This window comes from Anolis carolinensis, chromosome 4, assembly GCF_035594765.1.
Source record: "Anolis carolinensis isolate JA03-04 chromosome 4, rAnoCar3.1.pri, whole genome shotgun sequence".
Lineage (NCBI taxonomy): Eukaryota > Metazoa > Chordata > Lepidosauria > Squamata > Dactyloidae > Anolis > Anolis carolinensis.
The window spans coordinates 140731516-140749377 of NC_085844.1; the positions used below are offsets into that span (position 1 = coordinate 140731516).

General features: G+C 39.2%; 1 protein-coding gene across 5 annotated transcripts in view; it reads right to left on the reverse strand.

Annotated features, from left to right (window-relative positions):
* The window catches only part of mtrr (5-methyltetrahydrofolate-homocysteine methyltransferase reductase), a 30027-nt gene extending 12264 nt beyond the window's left edge, over positions 1-17763 (reverse strand). For 2 of the 5 annotated variants that reach the window (XR_010005285.1, XM_003220073.4), the window contains exons 1-11: positions 17632-17763; positions 17071-17225; positions 15764-15917; positions 13948-14065; positions 12658-13003; positions 11945-12064; positions 10726-10879; positions 8324-8412; positions 5572-5752; positions 2657-2699; positions 1487-1652 (exon numbers count right to left, since the gene is read on the reverse strand). Coding sequence is in view for 4 of the 5 variants with exons in the window: in XM_003220073.4 (XP_003220121.1) it covers positions 1487-1652; positions 2657-2699; positions 5572-5752; positions 8324-8412; positions 10726-10879; positions 11945-12064; positions 12658-13003; positions 13948-14065; positions 15764-15917; positions 17071-17211 (1512 nt within the window). In the remaining variant the exon portion in view is untranslated. Of the gene's footprint in view, positions 1-1486; positions 1653-2656; positions 2700-5571; positions 5753-8323; positions 8413-10725; positions 10880-11944; positions 12065-12657; positions 13004-13947; positions 14066-15763; positions 15918-17070; positions 17226-17325; positions 17552-17610 lie in introns of those variants that run through there. The other 3 variants (XM_008109107.3, XM_008109106.3, XM_062977933.1) reach the window with 3 other exon arrangements.
* Positions 17764-17862: the final 99 nt, after the last annotated feature.

Consider the following 17862-nt stretch of genomic DNA (forward strand, 5'->3'; position numbering starts at 1 on the left):
TCACAGTTACTACAAGCTGTGATAATTATCAGAATAAATGGTTTATCATTTTGAAAAGGAATCTATGTTTCAGATTATCATGAAGGTTATGAAGGCTGCATAGATGGTTTAAATTTTGATTTCAATATAAATATAGCTAGTTCAATTGATTACATTTAATAAAATCTCCTCAATTATCAACAGATAATTTAAAAATGAAACATGAAGTGGCAGTGATCCTATTGCAATCCATCTTTGGTAACTGTGATTCTTATGCAACTACAAGTGGAATCCCAATAAGAGACCATGGTGTTGGATAACCCTATCACCCAGAGCCGGTCCAACAATGAGGAGAATTTGCGCTTCGGGCGCAAAACATACGAGGGCGCAGTCGAGACTCCTTTTTCTGTTGATTTGTTGTAAAACATGATGTTTTGGTGGTTAATTTGTAAAATCTTAATGTAATTTGATGTTTAATAGGCTTTTCCTTAATCCCTCCTTATTATCCAACATTTTTGCTTATCCAACGCTTTTATTTTTCAGTGATTGGTTTGGGGGGGGGGGGTGCCAAAATTCTGTTTGCCTACACTTGAAAAATACCTAGGGCCAGCTCTGCTATCACCTCATTAATCTGGATAATGTTTGCTAAACCAGATCTCGTTAACCGATGTTACAATGGAAAATAGATGTCGCTATCAAATCATCTCATTCTTAGTAGAAAAAAGGCATCAACACTTGTTCAAAATGAACTGTGAGAGGGAACCCTAGATAGCATACCTGCCCTTTTGTTTTACCTCTCTGTTTCTCTTACTTATGTATTCAAAGCGTTTTGCTTTCTTCCATTTTCCAAAAGTTTGGGAAGGGGCTGTCCATGAGACCCATACTTAAGGATGGAAACTAGCCAAACACAGTAGCCAGTCTTAGGGGATTTTCTTCTGAAATGTAGGCAATCTTATTTGTCAGTCTCTTTTCCTATCTCAGGATGGATATCCTGAAATAACATTGTCCGACACACATTTTGGTGCCTCAAATGTTATCCCTGTTTCTGGGTATATTTGACCTGTTGATCCCAAAAACGGCACCTGTTTTCCCCTCTCAGCTCTATTTTTTGAGATATAGAAAATGTGCCATCTATCAATTGCCATTTGCTCACTTATAGAAAACCATGGTAACCATATTTAAGAAACTAGAGTTGATGTGGTCAATCCAATGCAATTTTCTGAACCAGTGCCTCAAATAACCCCAGGAACAAGCCTACAAACCAAGACACCAAGACTTTCTTTTGTTTGGCTGTGTAATAAATTACAGTTTCCCTGTTTTGTCTTACAAGAGCACTCTTGAGTATTTTCTGTGGTGTTTTCCACCACAGTCTCACATTGCTTTAACTATGCGGTACTCTGCTTGATAACGATACCAAATATTCCTACACTAGCAACAACAGAAGAGGAAATCTATACCAGAAAAGCAAAAAGGATATCTGGCATAAGAAAAAAAATATGGTTGATACCTTTGGATTGAAGAATCCATCATCCTTTGTACTTGATTGAAGCATTGGGGCAACTAGGTTAGCCAACCAGCCAGTGCAAACCCCTCTTCGCAGTTGACCTACATGGGACGCGAACTCCGTAACGTTAAAGATGAAAGTAACCTTTCCAGGCTGGAATAAATTTGAGCTGCAATGAAAGAATTAAGAATTAAAGTTAATGAAAGAATTATGGCTAAAGATCTTAGAAAACTACAGCTGTCTTGATTTTATTACATTGAGCCATGACAGTTAATGTGTTGCCAGACTGAATCAATTCTACAATGTATATGCTCCTCTGATTGCTACATCTAGTAGTGACTTGCATATAGTATGCAAATGGTATCTACTGGGGGTTTAGTTCCAGAACTTCCCCCACAAATCCCTTAGTGCTCAAGTTCCATTAAGTGCAATGTCATAGCAAAATGGCGAACCTTATTGAGGCTTGCTTTGGGGATTGTTTTGAAAATGGGTTGCTGTGAGTTTTCCAGGTTGTATGGCCATGTTCCAGAAGCATTTTCTCCTGATGTTTCGCCCACATCTATGGGAGGCATCCTCAGAGGTTATGAGGTCTACTGGAAACTAGGTAAGTGAGATTGCCTATATCTCTTGTCTGTTTAAGGCAAATGTGAATGTTGCAATTAATCACCTTGCTTAGCATTGAAAAGTCTTGCAACTTCAAGGCGTGGCTGATTCGTGTCTCGGGGAATCTTTTGTGGGGAGGTGTTAGCTGGCCTTGATTGTTTCATGTCTGGAATTCCCGTTTTCAGAGTGTTGTTTACTTTATTTACTGTTTTGAAAATATTTCGTAAAATTGTGTCTGGTTGAATCCCTGAATGAAGATTCTGAAGATATGGACGGGTGACTATATACGAATCTGTCATGGACAACACCATGCGCAGAACATATCTATCAGACACAATACTTTGTAAAGGTATTTCTCTACACATTTTGCTGTGAGTCAAAACCTCCTGAGCAATAATGCAATGAGAAATGAAGCAAAGTAAATAGAAATGTAAACATGATTTCAGTCTCCAAATGCTAAGGCTACAGCACACTTCAAAACCTTCACTGTCCATAAAATGAGATGCAATATTTAAAAATAAAAATGCCACACACTTAACATTTTTCTTTTTAAAAAAGATATTACATTACCTTGCTACTGAGTAGGGTCTGGCTTGCAATTTTGGAAGATGCTCTGTGAAAAACAAGAAGTCAGAAAGTATAAGTTTTATGTTCCATTCCACTTGCTTACAGTATCTTTGGTGCCTTCCAATAATAAATAACAGGTCGTTGTGTATTATCTAAAAGCAGATTCACAAAACCCAGTCCTATTATCTCTATGTTAATTGTGAAAACTAAGAGATTGTGGTCTGCCTAAAGCAAATTTAAGAGGGGTCACACTGGTCCCCTGAAGCCAGCAGAGAGTATATGCCTCCACTGTTGCTATATTTCCTGCTTGATCTGGTGTATATAGGCTTGATGCCCATCTGTTGGAAGTGCTTTGATTGTGTGTTCCTGAAAGGCAGAGGGTCGGGCTGGATGACCCCTGTGGTCTCTTCCAACTCTAAGATTCTATGTGCCCCTTGAAGCAGAATGACACTTTCGGGAGACTTTTGGGACTTCCTATTCTTCCTTATTCTTAAAGAACCCCCCATCCTGCCCACTACTGGCCTAAAGTCTCCTGTTTCATGTAGGACAAAGCAAGACCTGAACTTTAGTTGTCTTTTCCAAAATGCCACAATGACTCATTGCACTCGATATGTAATTATACTGTAGAGTAAAAGCAACGTGGGACTTCTAAATTGAACGCTTTCAGATAAAACGAGAAAAGCAGGTGAGTTTCTTGGATGGATTTGGCAGAATGATTCACCACCATTATAAATTGGACATCTGCTATTCTTAAAAATAACTTCAACAAGACTTTTCTTCTGTTGACAGAGAAGGATATAATTATAATAATAATTATTATTATTAGTAGTAGTATGTTTGTGGGTTGCTGTGAGTTTTCTGGGCTGTATGGCCATCTTCCAGAAGCATTCTCTCTTAAAGTTCCATCCACATCTATGGCAGGCATCTTCAGAGGTTGTGAGGTCTGTTGGAAACTAGGCAAGGGAGGTTTATATATCTGGAATGTCCAGGGTGGGAGAAAGAACTTTTGTCTGTTTGAGGCAGGTGTGAATGTTGCAATTGGCCACCTTGATTAGCATTGAATAGCTTTTCAGCTTCAAAGTCTGGCTGTGTATTGCCTGGGGGAATCCTTTATTGGGAGGTGTTAGCTGACCCTGATTGTTATATGCTTGGAATTCCCGTTTTCAGTGTGTTGCTCTTTATTTACTGTCCTGATTTTAGAGTTTTTTAATGCTGGTCACCAGATTTTGTTCATTTTCATGGTTTCTTTCTTTCTATTGAAACTGTCCACTTGCTTGTGGATGTCAATGGCTTTTCTGTGTAGACTGGAACATGGCCAGAAAGCCCGGAAACCTCACAGCAACCCAGTGATTCCGGCCATGAAAGCCTTCAACAACACATTATTATGTTTATTTATATCTGGCTTATTCTCTCCACAAAGGAGACTCAAAGCGGCTTACATTAAAAGTATTTCAACACAATTTTACAACATACAAATATTAAAACAGAATTAAATATTATTAGTATTAAAAATTCAGTTAAAGGGAGAAAACATTATATAAGGCAAATTGAACTCACTCTCCTTGCACATAAAAAAATGAATGAATGTATTCACATATCCGGTTTAATTGGCTTTGGTTTACAATAAATACGAGGATATGCCAAGTTACGGCATTTTGAGGTAGTCACACCAATGTAAATGTTTCAGAGGAAAAAAAACTCCTTAACTTCCATCAAAAATGTTGCACTGCATGTTTACTTATGACCAAGCACATCATAAATCAACTTTTCAGTTGACAGAGTGAACTAATAGGTGGACATGAGACACACAGAGAGAATCAGTGGCTTGCATCCAATGTTAATGTAGCAGAAAAAGTATAGATATAATCACATCTCACAACAGTAAGAATTAGTAAAACACTAGTACAGTTAGTGAGGAGCCCCGGTGGCGAAGTGCGTTAAAGCACTGAGCTGGAGACCGAAAGGTCCCAGGTTCAATCCCCAGGAGCGGCGTGAGCTGCCGTTGTTAGCTCCAGCTCCTGCCAACCTAGCAGTTCGAAAACATGCCAATGTGAGTAGATCAATAGGTACCGCTCTGGCGGGAAAGTAATGGCGCTCCATGCTGTCATGCCGGCCACATGACCTTGGAGGTGTCTATGGACAACGCTGGCTCTTTGGCTTAGAAATGGAGATGAGCACCAACCCCCAGAGTCAGACATGACTGGACTTAACGTCAGGGGAAACTTTTACCTTTACCTTTTAGTACAGTTAGTGTAAGCACCAAAAGCTGGATGAAATCCTCATGGTGCCAAGAGCTTGAGCAATGAGAGAGCCTAAGAATCACAATGTTGTATTTCATCCTTGCTGGAAAGATGCAAACATTTTTCCCTAGCAGCAGTGGTTGAGAAAGGGATATTTTCCCTTTCTTATCAGTGTCTATCTTTTTTTTTACTAGAATTTCAGTGTTAGTCAATGGAATTGAACAGTAATAAGTTACACGCTGCCAGGTGTATGCTCAGCATGTGGATTTTGTTGCAAAAAGGTGGCTATGGCCAGAAGCTCAGATGGTCTTAAAAACGATATAATAAATTCATGGTGGGTAGTTTTTATATGACTATAAACCATGTAGAAACTGAATCTGAGAGGCAGCACACCATGTTACCAGATGTCTGAGGGAAGCCCAGAGAAGACAGTTATTTCTGTGAAAAACTGGCTGGACGTTGCTTAAAGAATTGTGTGCTAGGAGAACATTTGGTCTGATCCACATAACTTCTAATTATCTGAGAACATGCAAATATATGTGTAGGCTTATTTGGAGGTTTCTATAGCATTAAGGGTTTTTTTTTTAACTACTATTAATTGATCTTCTGTTTAATGCACTGATGGACTTCTACATTCTCAGCATATTCATTTTGTAGCAGTAAATAGACTATACTCACCAATCAGAAGACTAAGTGGAGGCTTGCAGGATGGGAATGCATACAGTAAATCCAACAAGCAGACACCAGCATCCCTTATGAAACTATTATAATCAGAGGATCCTTGCTTACTACACAGCTCTTGCAGTCTCCTTTTTTCTCCAACATCAATGGTATATTCTATCAGAGACCGCAAAAATGCCTAGCAGAAGAGAAGAGGTTGCATTTAATTTAGGTTGAGTCATGCTATGAGCCCAGTAGCATAAATACACCTCCCTTAAATATTCTTTCAGAATGCCTTTAATCCAAGGAACTCAGAGGTGCCAAGATGGAATTATTCCATTTCACCCTTGAAACAAAAATATTAAAAACTATTTCCTTGTTGTTTTTGTTACTACAGTTGTGGCAGAATCGGGAGTGTGAGTAGGAAAATACCATTTTGTAACGCTTCTGTAACTGGTCACACTGACTACAACCAACCAGGTGAGCAACTATTTACATACAAATGTTCCTTGTCCTAGCATAGGCACATAAATGTTCCTTGTCCTAGCATCTGCACACTGAACTATTGCTAAATTAAATTCACAGACGAAGTTACAATAAACAGTCAGGACATCATGCTATCTAACAAATAAATAAATACTACAACTGCTTTAGGTTAGTCCTTTTTGCAATATGCTGCTTTTAAAAGGATATTAAATATAAGTTTAGAGGGATATAAATATAATATTACTCTATACTTTCACAGGGCTGTTTACTGCTGCCATCTAGAGGTCTACATTTAAAAATAACATTCAATAACTATGATCACATCTAACTGAACACTGTGTTGTATTAGTTAACCAAAGGTGGTAAGAATTCTATGAATCTTAGGCCACTTCCACACAGCTGAATAAAATCCCACATTATCTGCTTTGAACTGGAATACATGGCAGTGTGGAATCAGATAACCCAGTTCAAAGCAGATACTGTGGGATTTTCTGCCTTGATATTCTGGGATATAGTGCTATGTGAAAGGGCCCTTAGAAAAAAGGTTTAGAAAGGGTATTTGAAGTACTGGTCCTTCATAGCAAGAAGCCTGTATGGATTGAAACAAATAGTAGGTTCAATGGCTGCTATAGTCACCTACAGAAAATTTCCTTCTAGGCCCCTCTTAGTCTACTGTCTCCTCCCATGTTTAAAAACATTTTATTAGATATTTTCCAATATAGTACTCTTAAGAAACAGACTCTCTCTGTTTGCATGACCCCGCCCACTGCCTCTCCCATAACCTTTTCCTATTATTTTCAATGGCAAACAGCAAATAGAGGAATTGATCAGCAACTGAACATACTGGAGAGGTTTGGGGAGAATTCACCATGATTTATCAGAGTTGTGGGTACTGGGATGTATAGTTCACCTGCAATCTAAGCATAATCTGAACCCCAACGATGGACTTGGAACTAATTTGGCACACAGAAGCCCCATGACCAACAAAAAATACTGGAGGTCTTTGGAGGGGTTGTAGCTCACCGACATCCAAAGCGCACCATGAACCCAAACAATGATGGATCTGGACCAACCTTGGCATGCATACCCGATATGCCCAAATTTTAATACTGGTGGGTTTTGAGAGGAATTGTCCTGAACATTGTGGAGTTGTAGGTACTGGGATGTATAGTTCACCTACAATCAATGAGCACTCTGAACTCCACCAAAGATGGAATTGGACCAAACTTGGCACACAGAGCCCTCATGACCAGCAAAAAATAGTGGAGATCTTTGAGGAAAATTTGCCTTGATTTGCCAGAGTTGTAATTCACCTAAATTCAGAGAGCACTGTGAATCCAAATACCAATAGATCTGGACCAAACTTGGCACACATAACTGATATTTTATTACTGGAGGGGTTTGGGGGGAACAGACCTTTTTTTCTGGGAGTTGTAGTTCACCCACAACCAGATAAATTGTGACCTTCACTGATGATTGGGGTGCTTTGAATGCGATTTCCTGCTTCTTAGCAGGGTGTTGGACTAGATGGCCCATGTGGTCTCTTCCAACTCTACTATTCTATGATTCTATGATTCTATGATTGGCCTGGACCAAACTTGGAACACAGTACCCCTATGACTAAATCAACCTACTGGAGTGGTTTCAGGGGACTGACTGGCCATAGTGGGAGTTGTACTTTACCCTACAGCCAGAGAGCACACCAAACCCCACCGATGATGCATCTAAAGTAAACTTGCCCAACATAACAAACTTTAAGTACTGATGAGGTTTCTCAGGCTTAACCTGGCATGATGTCAGTTGTAGTTAATCCACAACCTTACGCATTTTGTACAATTAAAATTTGACTTTTTCAAATAACCTGAGCAATATCAGGTAGGAATAATTAAATGTAAAGAAAGCTTGAGATTGTTTGTAGTTCACCTTGGTTAAGTGGCTTGCAGTAAGACAACAGGCTCTCTTAAAAAGTTTTTTCTATGATTTTGTTCTGTTCAGCAGAAATAATAGGAGGAATATTGATGAGAATGTACTCCTCTCAACTTCAGTCAAAAATATATGGGGACAGAAAGTGCAGGCAATATTGGGACCAGCAAGGTGCAGGTAAATACACTGCTGACACATAGTTACTGGCTCCAGCCCTTACTACTGTGAAGATAGACTTGAATCACACAAAGGTAGGTACTATGCTGCAAAGCTGTACAGAAATAAGCTCTTACAATCTACCCAAAATGGTCGCTAGTCAATGTTGATGAAAAATATCATTATATGAAAAGAGAAAAGGAACCTTTTTGACAACTGCTCTTATTTCTAGACACCATGTCAGAATGAATTTCACAGTGCTCTTTTCAGGTACATGCTGTGGCAATGTTGCTCCTGTTTAAAAGAAAAAGAAATGCATTAACAGTGAGAACAGAGTGGATCTGCTCCTCTATATAATTACTCAGGGTTTAATTGTAATGCTAGATCCTAGAAGACTCAAGCATGCTGTAGAGCTGGAGTTTTCAATCTGGAAAACCACAGGATTCCTCATTATAAAATTGATTATTCAAAGAAACTTTAAGGAAGCTCTTTTGAAAGGCAGCTTTCTCACTACAACCCAAGAGCTGAGTGTCTTTCAAAGAATGTTACTCAAAATGGTGCTCGCAAACTGGTGCTAGTCCCCAAGCCACCAGTTGATGATTACTGGTGAGTTTCCAGGAACGATACAGAGGAAGTCAATGCACACCATTAAAGAAGTGTTGACCAGCTCCTGAGATGAAGGCCAGCTTTCCCTCATTGAATTTGGATTTTATGACCTTGTCACACAGCCACTGGGGGTGCTCTGCTTTGAGGGGTGGGGGTCTGGGGAACCTGGTGCCCCATGCCCAGCTCCAGTTGAAGGAAATCAGATGGGGGAAGCATGGAGCACATGTGGAGTGTGCATTTTCCCCCACGGATTCCAATAGCAACACGAGAGACCTCCCATGTTGCCCTGGTGGCGGCACACACTGGTTCTGTCCTCCTTCACCCACGGAGCCACGGCAGTGGCGTCGGATGGGAGCCAGTGGGTTCCGTGGATGACCGGGGCTAAACCAGCGCATGTTGCCAATTTTAGCTACGTGTGAAGAGGTCCACAGGATAGTGTTCTACCTTTAAGAGCAATTTTCACAAAAGTGCATGTTCCCAATTGACTATGTTTGCAAATAGATTAAATCATCCAGACATTATCGCAAGGAAGCAGTTTTGCTTACAAAGACAGTGCTTGGTTTTAAAGGATAAATTCTATTGTTAAAGCTATAGCTTTTTATCTCCAGCTATAGTGATGACTGGGGGGTGGAGAGAGAGCAAATATGGATGACAGCCACCAATGAAAATGCAGCATGAAATTCTTCCTTCATGTATATGGAACAAATCTTGTAGTTAGCACATTTAAAAATATCAATAGAAAATATAATATTAAACCTATTTATAAAAATATACATTTTCTGATAAATTCTGACAACATATAAGGCTGAAAAAGAAAGGATCGAGCACCCAGATGTCAGTTTCCCTGTTACTGAGCAATATGGCATACTAACATGTTTAGTGTTACAATTTACGATGAACTCCAGGAGAGACTTTATAATTAGGGAGAAAGCAGCTGTTTGTTAGTAATCATAGGGGAAAGGGGCAGGTGCCCTTACAAATTAGAAACTGGTTAACAAAATAAAAGCAGAAGTAGCCTATAAGCATTATAACAGAGAAAAATAAACATTGACTCCTTTCACCACAATTAGTACCAGATCAGAGCTATTTATATAAATCGGTCTTAATTCAGGGGTGGAGAGCTTTGTATCCAAAATTGGTAGATAAACACCAAATGATTGAAGACAGGAACATTCCAATGAGATCAAGAAGGAATTGTAAAGAATTTCCTTTCAATAAACGGAGCAATTAGGCAAATCCAAGCACATAAAAATTAGATTAAAGCTACAGTTCATAGAGTCACAGAGTTGGAAAAGACCTCATGGGCCATCCAGTCCAACCCCCTGCCAAGAAGCAGGAAATCGCACTCAAAGTTATTAGCACAGTTACTAAGGAATAAACCCCATTGTACTCAACTTGAGCATACATAGTTTCCTTTTGAGTAAATATGTACAGTGCTGTAAATAAGGACAAGAATAAGGCAAAATGTCTCCAAACTTCGTACTCAAGGTGGCCATATCTGAACTATTTATATGCATTAGTTTTAAAATGAATAGCCCCCACCCCCATAAAAACCAGTCACATCAGTAACAAAACCCAACAAGAATGGAAATAAATGAAAGTCCATTAGTATTGTTGGTTTGTTTTTTTATTGACGAACAAAAAATCCATACAATCCACTGCTCGTAAATTTGAGATTTACCTATTCTCAACAGGACTTACTGCATTTATCAGGAATCCTATTGCTCTCAATGCATCAAACATCCCAAATTTTCTGAGCTACGTCTGCTTATCAGGAATATTGAGCTATTATGAACTTGTAAAGACCATGTTTATGTTTAGAGTCTGAGCTTATCCACAGAAACATTCACAAACCAAAGGAGCTAAAATGTATGGCATTTGTACAGAACTCCTGAGTGTTTGTGAAGCGGCATCTGTGGCCTTCAAACAAAAGGCAAATATGAATTCTGAAAGATCGTTTATCACATACAATGAAATCCTTAGTATATATGCAAGACTTACCTCTCTTTTTGGTGCCTGCTTTAACCTTCAAGCACACAAAGAAATCTTTCTTCTCAAGGAGGCCCAAGATATTGAGAAGTTCATCAACCTCACTGGCATAATTGGGGCAAATTACATTAAAAGCATCTCCAGGCTGATAGCTAAATGTTGTTTTCTGTTTTAAAAACACAAATGAAACACACGTTTAAATAATACAGTAGAGTCTTGCTTTTCCAACCTTTGCTTATCCAATGTTCTGTATTATCCAATGCAGTCTGCCTTTTAGTAGTCAGTGTTTTTGTAGTCAATGTTTTCAATACATAGCAATGTTTTGATGCTAAATTTGTAAATACAGTAATTACTACATAATGTTACTGTGCACTGAACTGCTTTTTCTGTCAATTTGTTGTAAAACATGATGTTTTGGTGCTTAATTTGTAAAATCATAACATAATTTGATGTTTAATAGGCTTTTCCTTAATCCCTCCTTATTATCCAACATATTCGCTTATCCAACGTTCTGCCGGCCTGTTTGTTGGATAAGCGAGACTCTACTGTAGTATAGTTAGCAATAAGCTGTGAACCTATATGCAGACAAGGTGAAACATCCCTAGATTGATTTGTGGCTGCTTTGAGCACTTTTTCCTAGAGAAAAGGCAGACACACAAACATACATCAGGACCTTCTGCCAGCAGGCATTTCAGGAAGAATAAGACCCCTTCTAAACTGCCATATAAAATCCAGATTATCTGCTTTGAACTGGATTATGTTACAGTGTAGACTCATATGATCCACTTCAAAACAAATAATGTGGATTATCTGCTTTGATAATCGGGATTATATGGCAGTGTAGAAAGGGCCTTTGGAGCATGCTACTGGGGAAGTGTGGTTGGTTGAGATGTGGGGGAAGGGAATTGTGAGTTTTACAGAGTATTTAAGTGTATTCATATTTTAATCTGTTTTTTTTTTACCTTAATGTGCACTGCATTCCAAACTATGACCAAAGTGTGGGATTGTTAGCCACCTTGAGTCCCCGTTGGGAGAAAGGCAGGGTATACATAAACAACAACAACAACATGTGTATCCTATACACACATACACTGCAAGTCCCACTTGTAAAATATTATCCTTAAAGGTGGAAGCACACTTCTCAAAATGTTTACTTTTACACTGCATTAATCATCACCATCCACTCCAAGAGGTCAGAAGTAAGAAAAACAATACAGTAAATCAAACTCACAGAAATATCAAGTTCTAGCAGCAAAGTCTTTTTTATTGCTTCATCTGTTGTAAGTTGAACAGCCTTGATGACAGGAACTTGGAAAACAGAGGTCTCTGAAACACAAGGTGGGCCAGGATCCTGAAAACAAGCTGGCATAAGTTTAGATTCAGGTAAGAAATACAAAATTTGTACAACTATTATGTGCAACTGTCTCAATGTACTTTGATGATCTCACCAAAGAAAGCCTTAGTGATATCAACATAAGAAATTAGCAAATACTTTTCAATCAGATTTTTAAAAGAATTCACAGAGTTTAAATCTAGTGGGATCATCTTTGCTTGACCCTCTTCAAAAATATTTAAATGCTATTCATCTCTCTAATACTGCAAAGCACAAGGCCCAGAAAGGAAAAGCAAATACATTAAGAATATAACATTATGTTTGTAAAACAATTAATGAATTGCGTTGTTGAAGGCTATCATGGCAGGAATCACTGGGCTGCTGTGAGTTTTCCGGGCTGTATGGAACATGGCCATACAGCCTGGAAAACTAACAGCAACCCAATTAATGAATTGAAATCGTTCTCTTTTTTGGATCACCAAGACCTTATTTAATTATTTTCTTTAGGAGAGTGCTGGAGAGAAAACATCAGAAATATTAGAAGAGGGGGTGAATAGGAAAGGTTGGCCATAACTAGCAAAATAGGATATTTTCACTGTGGAAGATATTACCTGATCTGAGCTTTCCTGAAATGTCAACTCTAGGAATTCCGGAGGTAAAGAAGGAACATTAAGAGTGGACTGAGAAAGTGGAGGTACTGATTGAGAAAGAGAAGGCTGAGAGACTCGGGTGGAAAGTTCTGAGTAAACATTTGATTTTGATAAAATATTGGTCTTCCCTTCTGAATCTTCTATTTTCAAATGTTCTATTTTGGAAGCTATGCACGAGTTAGAAACTGTACAGGTACAAACAGATGCAGACTTCTCATTGTGGTTTGTGTCTTCTTTTTTTGATGCAAATTCTTGATTGAGAGCAACCCAAAGGTTAGCAATCCATGGTTCAACCACCAATTCCAAACTGAAACAAAGAAAAAAATGAACTTAAAAAAATTGAAAACACTGGCATAAATATAAGTAGTCTATTATTAATTAATTATTTAAGCATAATAGTGAACTATAGTGGTCTGTTACAAAAGCATATTCAAAAGAACAATCCAGAAATCTTCTCCATCAGAATATACAGTGACTAGAATTAAAATGAAACTTCACACGTCAGAAGCCCTCTTTGCTTATGCATAAAAGGAAATACAGAAATCTGTTCCTGCTTTAAGCTTCTCTGGAAACTTAAGATATGGGAGTCTATGGAGCAGGAGGACAAAAATAAAATAAAGAATGCAATTGCATTCAATTGATTGAGATGCTTCTTGCTTGGCAGCTTGCATGGCCAATAGGCAAAGGAATACAGTAGGAGTACAACAGCCAAGGTTTATTAAGTTAAATTTCCTTAATTAGAGCTATAACACCTGCTCCCAAAAGGATTAGGTCTAACAGTCTGAACACTATTAATTGATTTTTGGAAAATTTCCTGATGGTAGAAGGGAAACTACCTTGCATTTGCAATCCTCACCTATAATAGGTTGGAAGAATGTGAAGAATAACAAAGGGTTATTCTAACTCTCTGCTTAACCATGTGAATAAAGGATCTATGGGTCAGCAGATCCTTCTCCTAACTGTAAACATGCTGTGTTACATATCAATGGAATTATTTATCTGTATTTTAATGTATTTTATGGCACTTTTATGTGTTCCATAAGCTGCCTAGATTCCTTTTTGAGAGATGGTGGCAGCATACAAATAACATGATGATGATGATGATGATGATGATTATTATTATTTAATCCAGAAAAACAACCAGAAGTAATTTTACCCCATGAATTCTGTCACATGGCTGAAATCTGAATCTAAATGCTTGGGGAAAGAGTTATCCCTAAGCATTTAGATTGGGGAGTAGTATTTCCTTACCCTACAGCATCATCAGCTTGTCCCATCTCACAAAAACGCTGTGCTCCAAGCTCTTGGAGTCGTCTGTCCACTATCTTCCCCCCATTGCAAAAGAAGGTGTATTCGGAGTCTCCTAAACCTAATAATAGCAAGGAAAGAGAAAAGACAAATAACACAGAAATACAAATAAAAGGAATTTCAGAATATATTTATGTTCAAGCTTGATGTGAAAAGAAAAGATAAATTCCACACTCAATAAAATAAATTAGAATTATACCACAAATTAGAATTATACCACAAAGCCCAGCAATATCTAAACGTGTTTTGTTATCAGCTTAACAGAAAGGGTTTAGTAGCCAAGTGGCTTTGTACCAAAGCTTCCCACCCTCTTAATCCAACTGCTGAAATACCCAGGTAGTTAAGAGAAGAGAAAAGTAAAGAAAAAACTTTGCTTCTGAAATGGGCTCCTCAGGACAACTGCAATGCTGGTAGCCTGGCCAGTTGCCGCTCATCCAGAAAAACATCCCTTAGTTGGCTTGAGAAGTGAAATCAGGTGGGCCCATCCTATGCATACATATAGGAAAGGAATGAAGAAATTCCCTTCTCTGTCTTCCCTTCTCTTTCTCATATCATATCACCTCTCCACATCCCTGCCCCATTGGAAGAAAGATTTTTTCCAACCCATTGACAAATTGCAAAAGTTTTTTATCATGTCAGAAGCAACTTGAGAATATACTGCAAGTTGCTTCTGGTGTGAGAGAATTGGCCGTCTACAGAGATGTTGCCCTGGGGACGCCCGGATGTATTGCCCTCCTGCCGGGAAGCTTCTCTCATGTGCCTGCAAGCTACAGCTGACAGACGGGAGCTCATTCTGTCTCATGGATTCAAACCAGCAACCTTCAGGTCAGCAACCCAACCTTTAGGTCAGCAGTACAGCTGGCACAAGGGTTTAAGCCTTCTACAGTATTGGTAAGTAGATGGAAAAACCCACAGACGTAATGTTTAGGCTTTTACCTGAACAAGTGAGGGCTGAAAAGGAGAATGGGGCAGAGTGCCACACACAGTTACTTTCCCCCCAATATCCCCATTTGAGAACCAGGGGTGAAATGGACACAGATACGAATATATAGGCTACTGTGTGAACCATGCCTCATTTTTAGACCCACATATTCAGGCAAACACTTGATCAGACTATTTTCAAGGCTATAAACTCTATATCCAAATTAACACATGAAGATTCATCACCAGCTGACTTTACAAGCCCAATAACACATTAGAAACAGAAAACAAAGAGTATTCAAATGAAGGTATACACTACAAATAAACCTTGTTATTTTGCCTGCATGCTGTTTCAATAAAGAAACAATGCTGATTCAATTGACTGGTGTGCTGTTTCAATAGGCAAATTAACATCTAGTGAAATAATCAAATGTGAAAACTGATCTTTTTTCCTTTGGTTATATGGCTCTAATGAAGTCATATTCATTTGCCATCCACTTCCCATCTCACTTATTCAATTATCTTTGCAAAAATCAAGGCATTCTCTAATGTATTGTGCACATATAGAAGATACAGGGGAAAAAACAAATAAAAGGCACAAAACTCGTTGAGTTTTGAAACCAATCCACTAGAATTCAAATTTTCCAGTTCAGTCAAATCAGTCTTTAAAACATCCTAATTCTATGTGGTATTTCATTCATACCTTCAATCAATATGAGCTACATAAAACCAAATTGCTACTTGTCATGGTTGCTTCCAGTCATGCTGAAACAGTTTGCTCAAATATGTACATCTTTGACAGATCCTTTCATGTTTATTACAAACATATGCATGTTACCTAGTAATCCATATCGCAAATGGGAGAAGTAGTCCTGAGGCAATGTTTTGTCATTAATTTCCTTAACAAACTTGATTGCTGTGTCTGGTGGCTCTCCTGTACCAGTAGTAGAAATAACAATGACAACTGGATCCTTTTCATTGATCAAGCTGTACTAAAATTTGAAAAGAAAAAAAAACAAATTTTTAAGGCACAGATATCCTTTGTGATCGCATTTCCTCCTACGAACCTGCGCAATCTCATACGATCTTCGCGGGAGGCCCTCCTCTTGCTCCCATCTCCACCACAAATGCGGCTTGTGGGGATGAGGGAGAGGGCCTTCTCCGTGGTGGCCCCTCAGCTCTGGAACTCGTTCCCCAACAAGATAGGCAAGCACCCACCCTGTCAGCCTTTAGGAAAAGTTTAAAAACTTGGCTTTTCCGGTGTACTTTTGAAGAATGAATAACTAATCCCCATGTCAGGTCCCGTCTCAGTGTCAATCTGTTTTTCTGATGCACTTTATTTTGTCCCTCAGTTGGGAATAACCTCATTATTTATTCCACCCCGAGTTTCTCACTAAATGTAGCACTATATCTATCTACCTCACCCAAGGGTTTTATAATTTTCACTCTTGCACTTTGGCCAAGTTCGATCTCGTTTAATTCCTGTACTGTTTTTATACTATGTTTTATTATATTATTGTTACTATTTTATTGTTTTACTATGTTACTGTGTAAGCATTTTTATTAACTTGATGATGATGTGTGTCTTGTATGTATTTCATTTTGTTTTATTGTAATTGCCTGGGCTTAGCCCCATGTGAGCCATGCCGAGTCCCTTCAGGGAGATGGAGGCGGGGTACGAAAATAGTTATTATTATTATTTTATTGTATGACACAGCAAACAAGATAGATATGCTGGATTTCGTATCACAAAATCACAAGTCAAACAATTCCTAAGTGTCTAGGACTGTGTGATGTATTTTCGGATGATGCGTGCAGATCCCAGTAGGGTGGCCTTTTGCAGTTGGCAGACCGTAATTTTGTCAATGTCTATTGTTTCCAAATGCCGGCTGAGATCTTTTGGCATGGCACCCAATGTGCCGATCACTACCGGGACCACCTGCACTGGTTTCTGCCAGTCTTTGAAGTTCAATCTTATTATTATTATTATATTGACACAACGACGTTGTATGACACAGCAAGCAAGATATTATTATTATTTGATGGGTCTACTTTAGTTGGGACGAACAACAAAATTTAGTTCAAGAGGGCCAAAGTTTGCCCATGTCTAGTATATAGGAACTAAGAAAGCACTGGGACTCTCACCTTGTCTGACTCACTGATGCAATGAAGATCAGCTTCAAAACCATGCTCCTTTCCCTGCTGCTCAATTTCTTCAGCGATGGCCTGTGCCTGGCCCTTCTGGCTCGCATACAGCAGCAGAAACCTATTTGTTTTACAACACATCTTTCAAAGATCAACTACATAAGGGGGGAGACAGAAAGGAACAAGTGAATGACTTCATTCACAACAACTAAACACTGATCAGCCACACAATTTATTTTAAAGACATGTAAATACCAGATTTAAAACACCTGGTGTTGGATTCAGAATGAGGGTGTATCATCTACACTGCAGAATTAACCCAGCTTGACACTGCTTTAACTGCTATGGCCGGGTGCTGTGCAATTATGGGAGTTGGGTGCATTTACAAGGTGCCTCAAAAAGCTACAATTCCCAGGATTCCATAGCACTGAGCCATGGCAGTGAAGTCCACGTGAAGCGCAATGGCCACAGCAAGGGCCCCTTGCCAATGCTTCTCCTCTCTTTAAGGTGCTCTCCCCCCCCCCCCCCCCCCCCGCTTACCCAACTTGGTACATTCCTCACCAGTCAAGCGGGCGCTTGTTACTGCCCGGGAGGGGGGTGTCTCTACAGGCCTATCCCCTCGAAGTACTCTTCCGCAGCGAGGACACGGAGAGGGGCGGGGCTCAGAGCTGTCAGTCAAAGCAAAAAGGGGCGGGGCATGGTGGCCGGTGTTATTTCACAGATTAAGGCTCTCTGACTCTCGTTCCGCCTTTCCATTCTTTTTGTCTCTAGGCCAATCAAAATCCGCCTAAA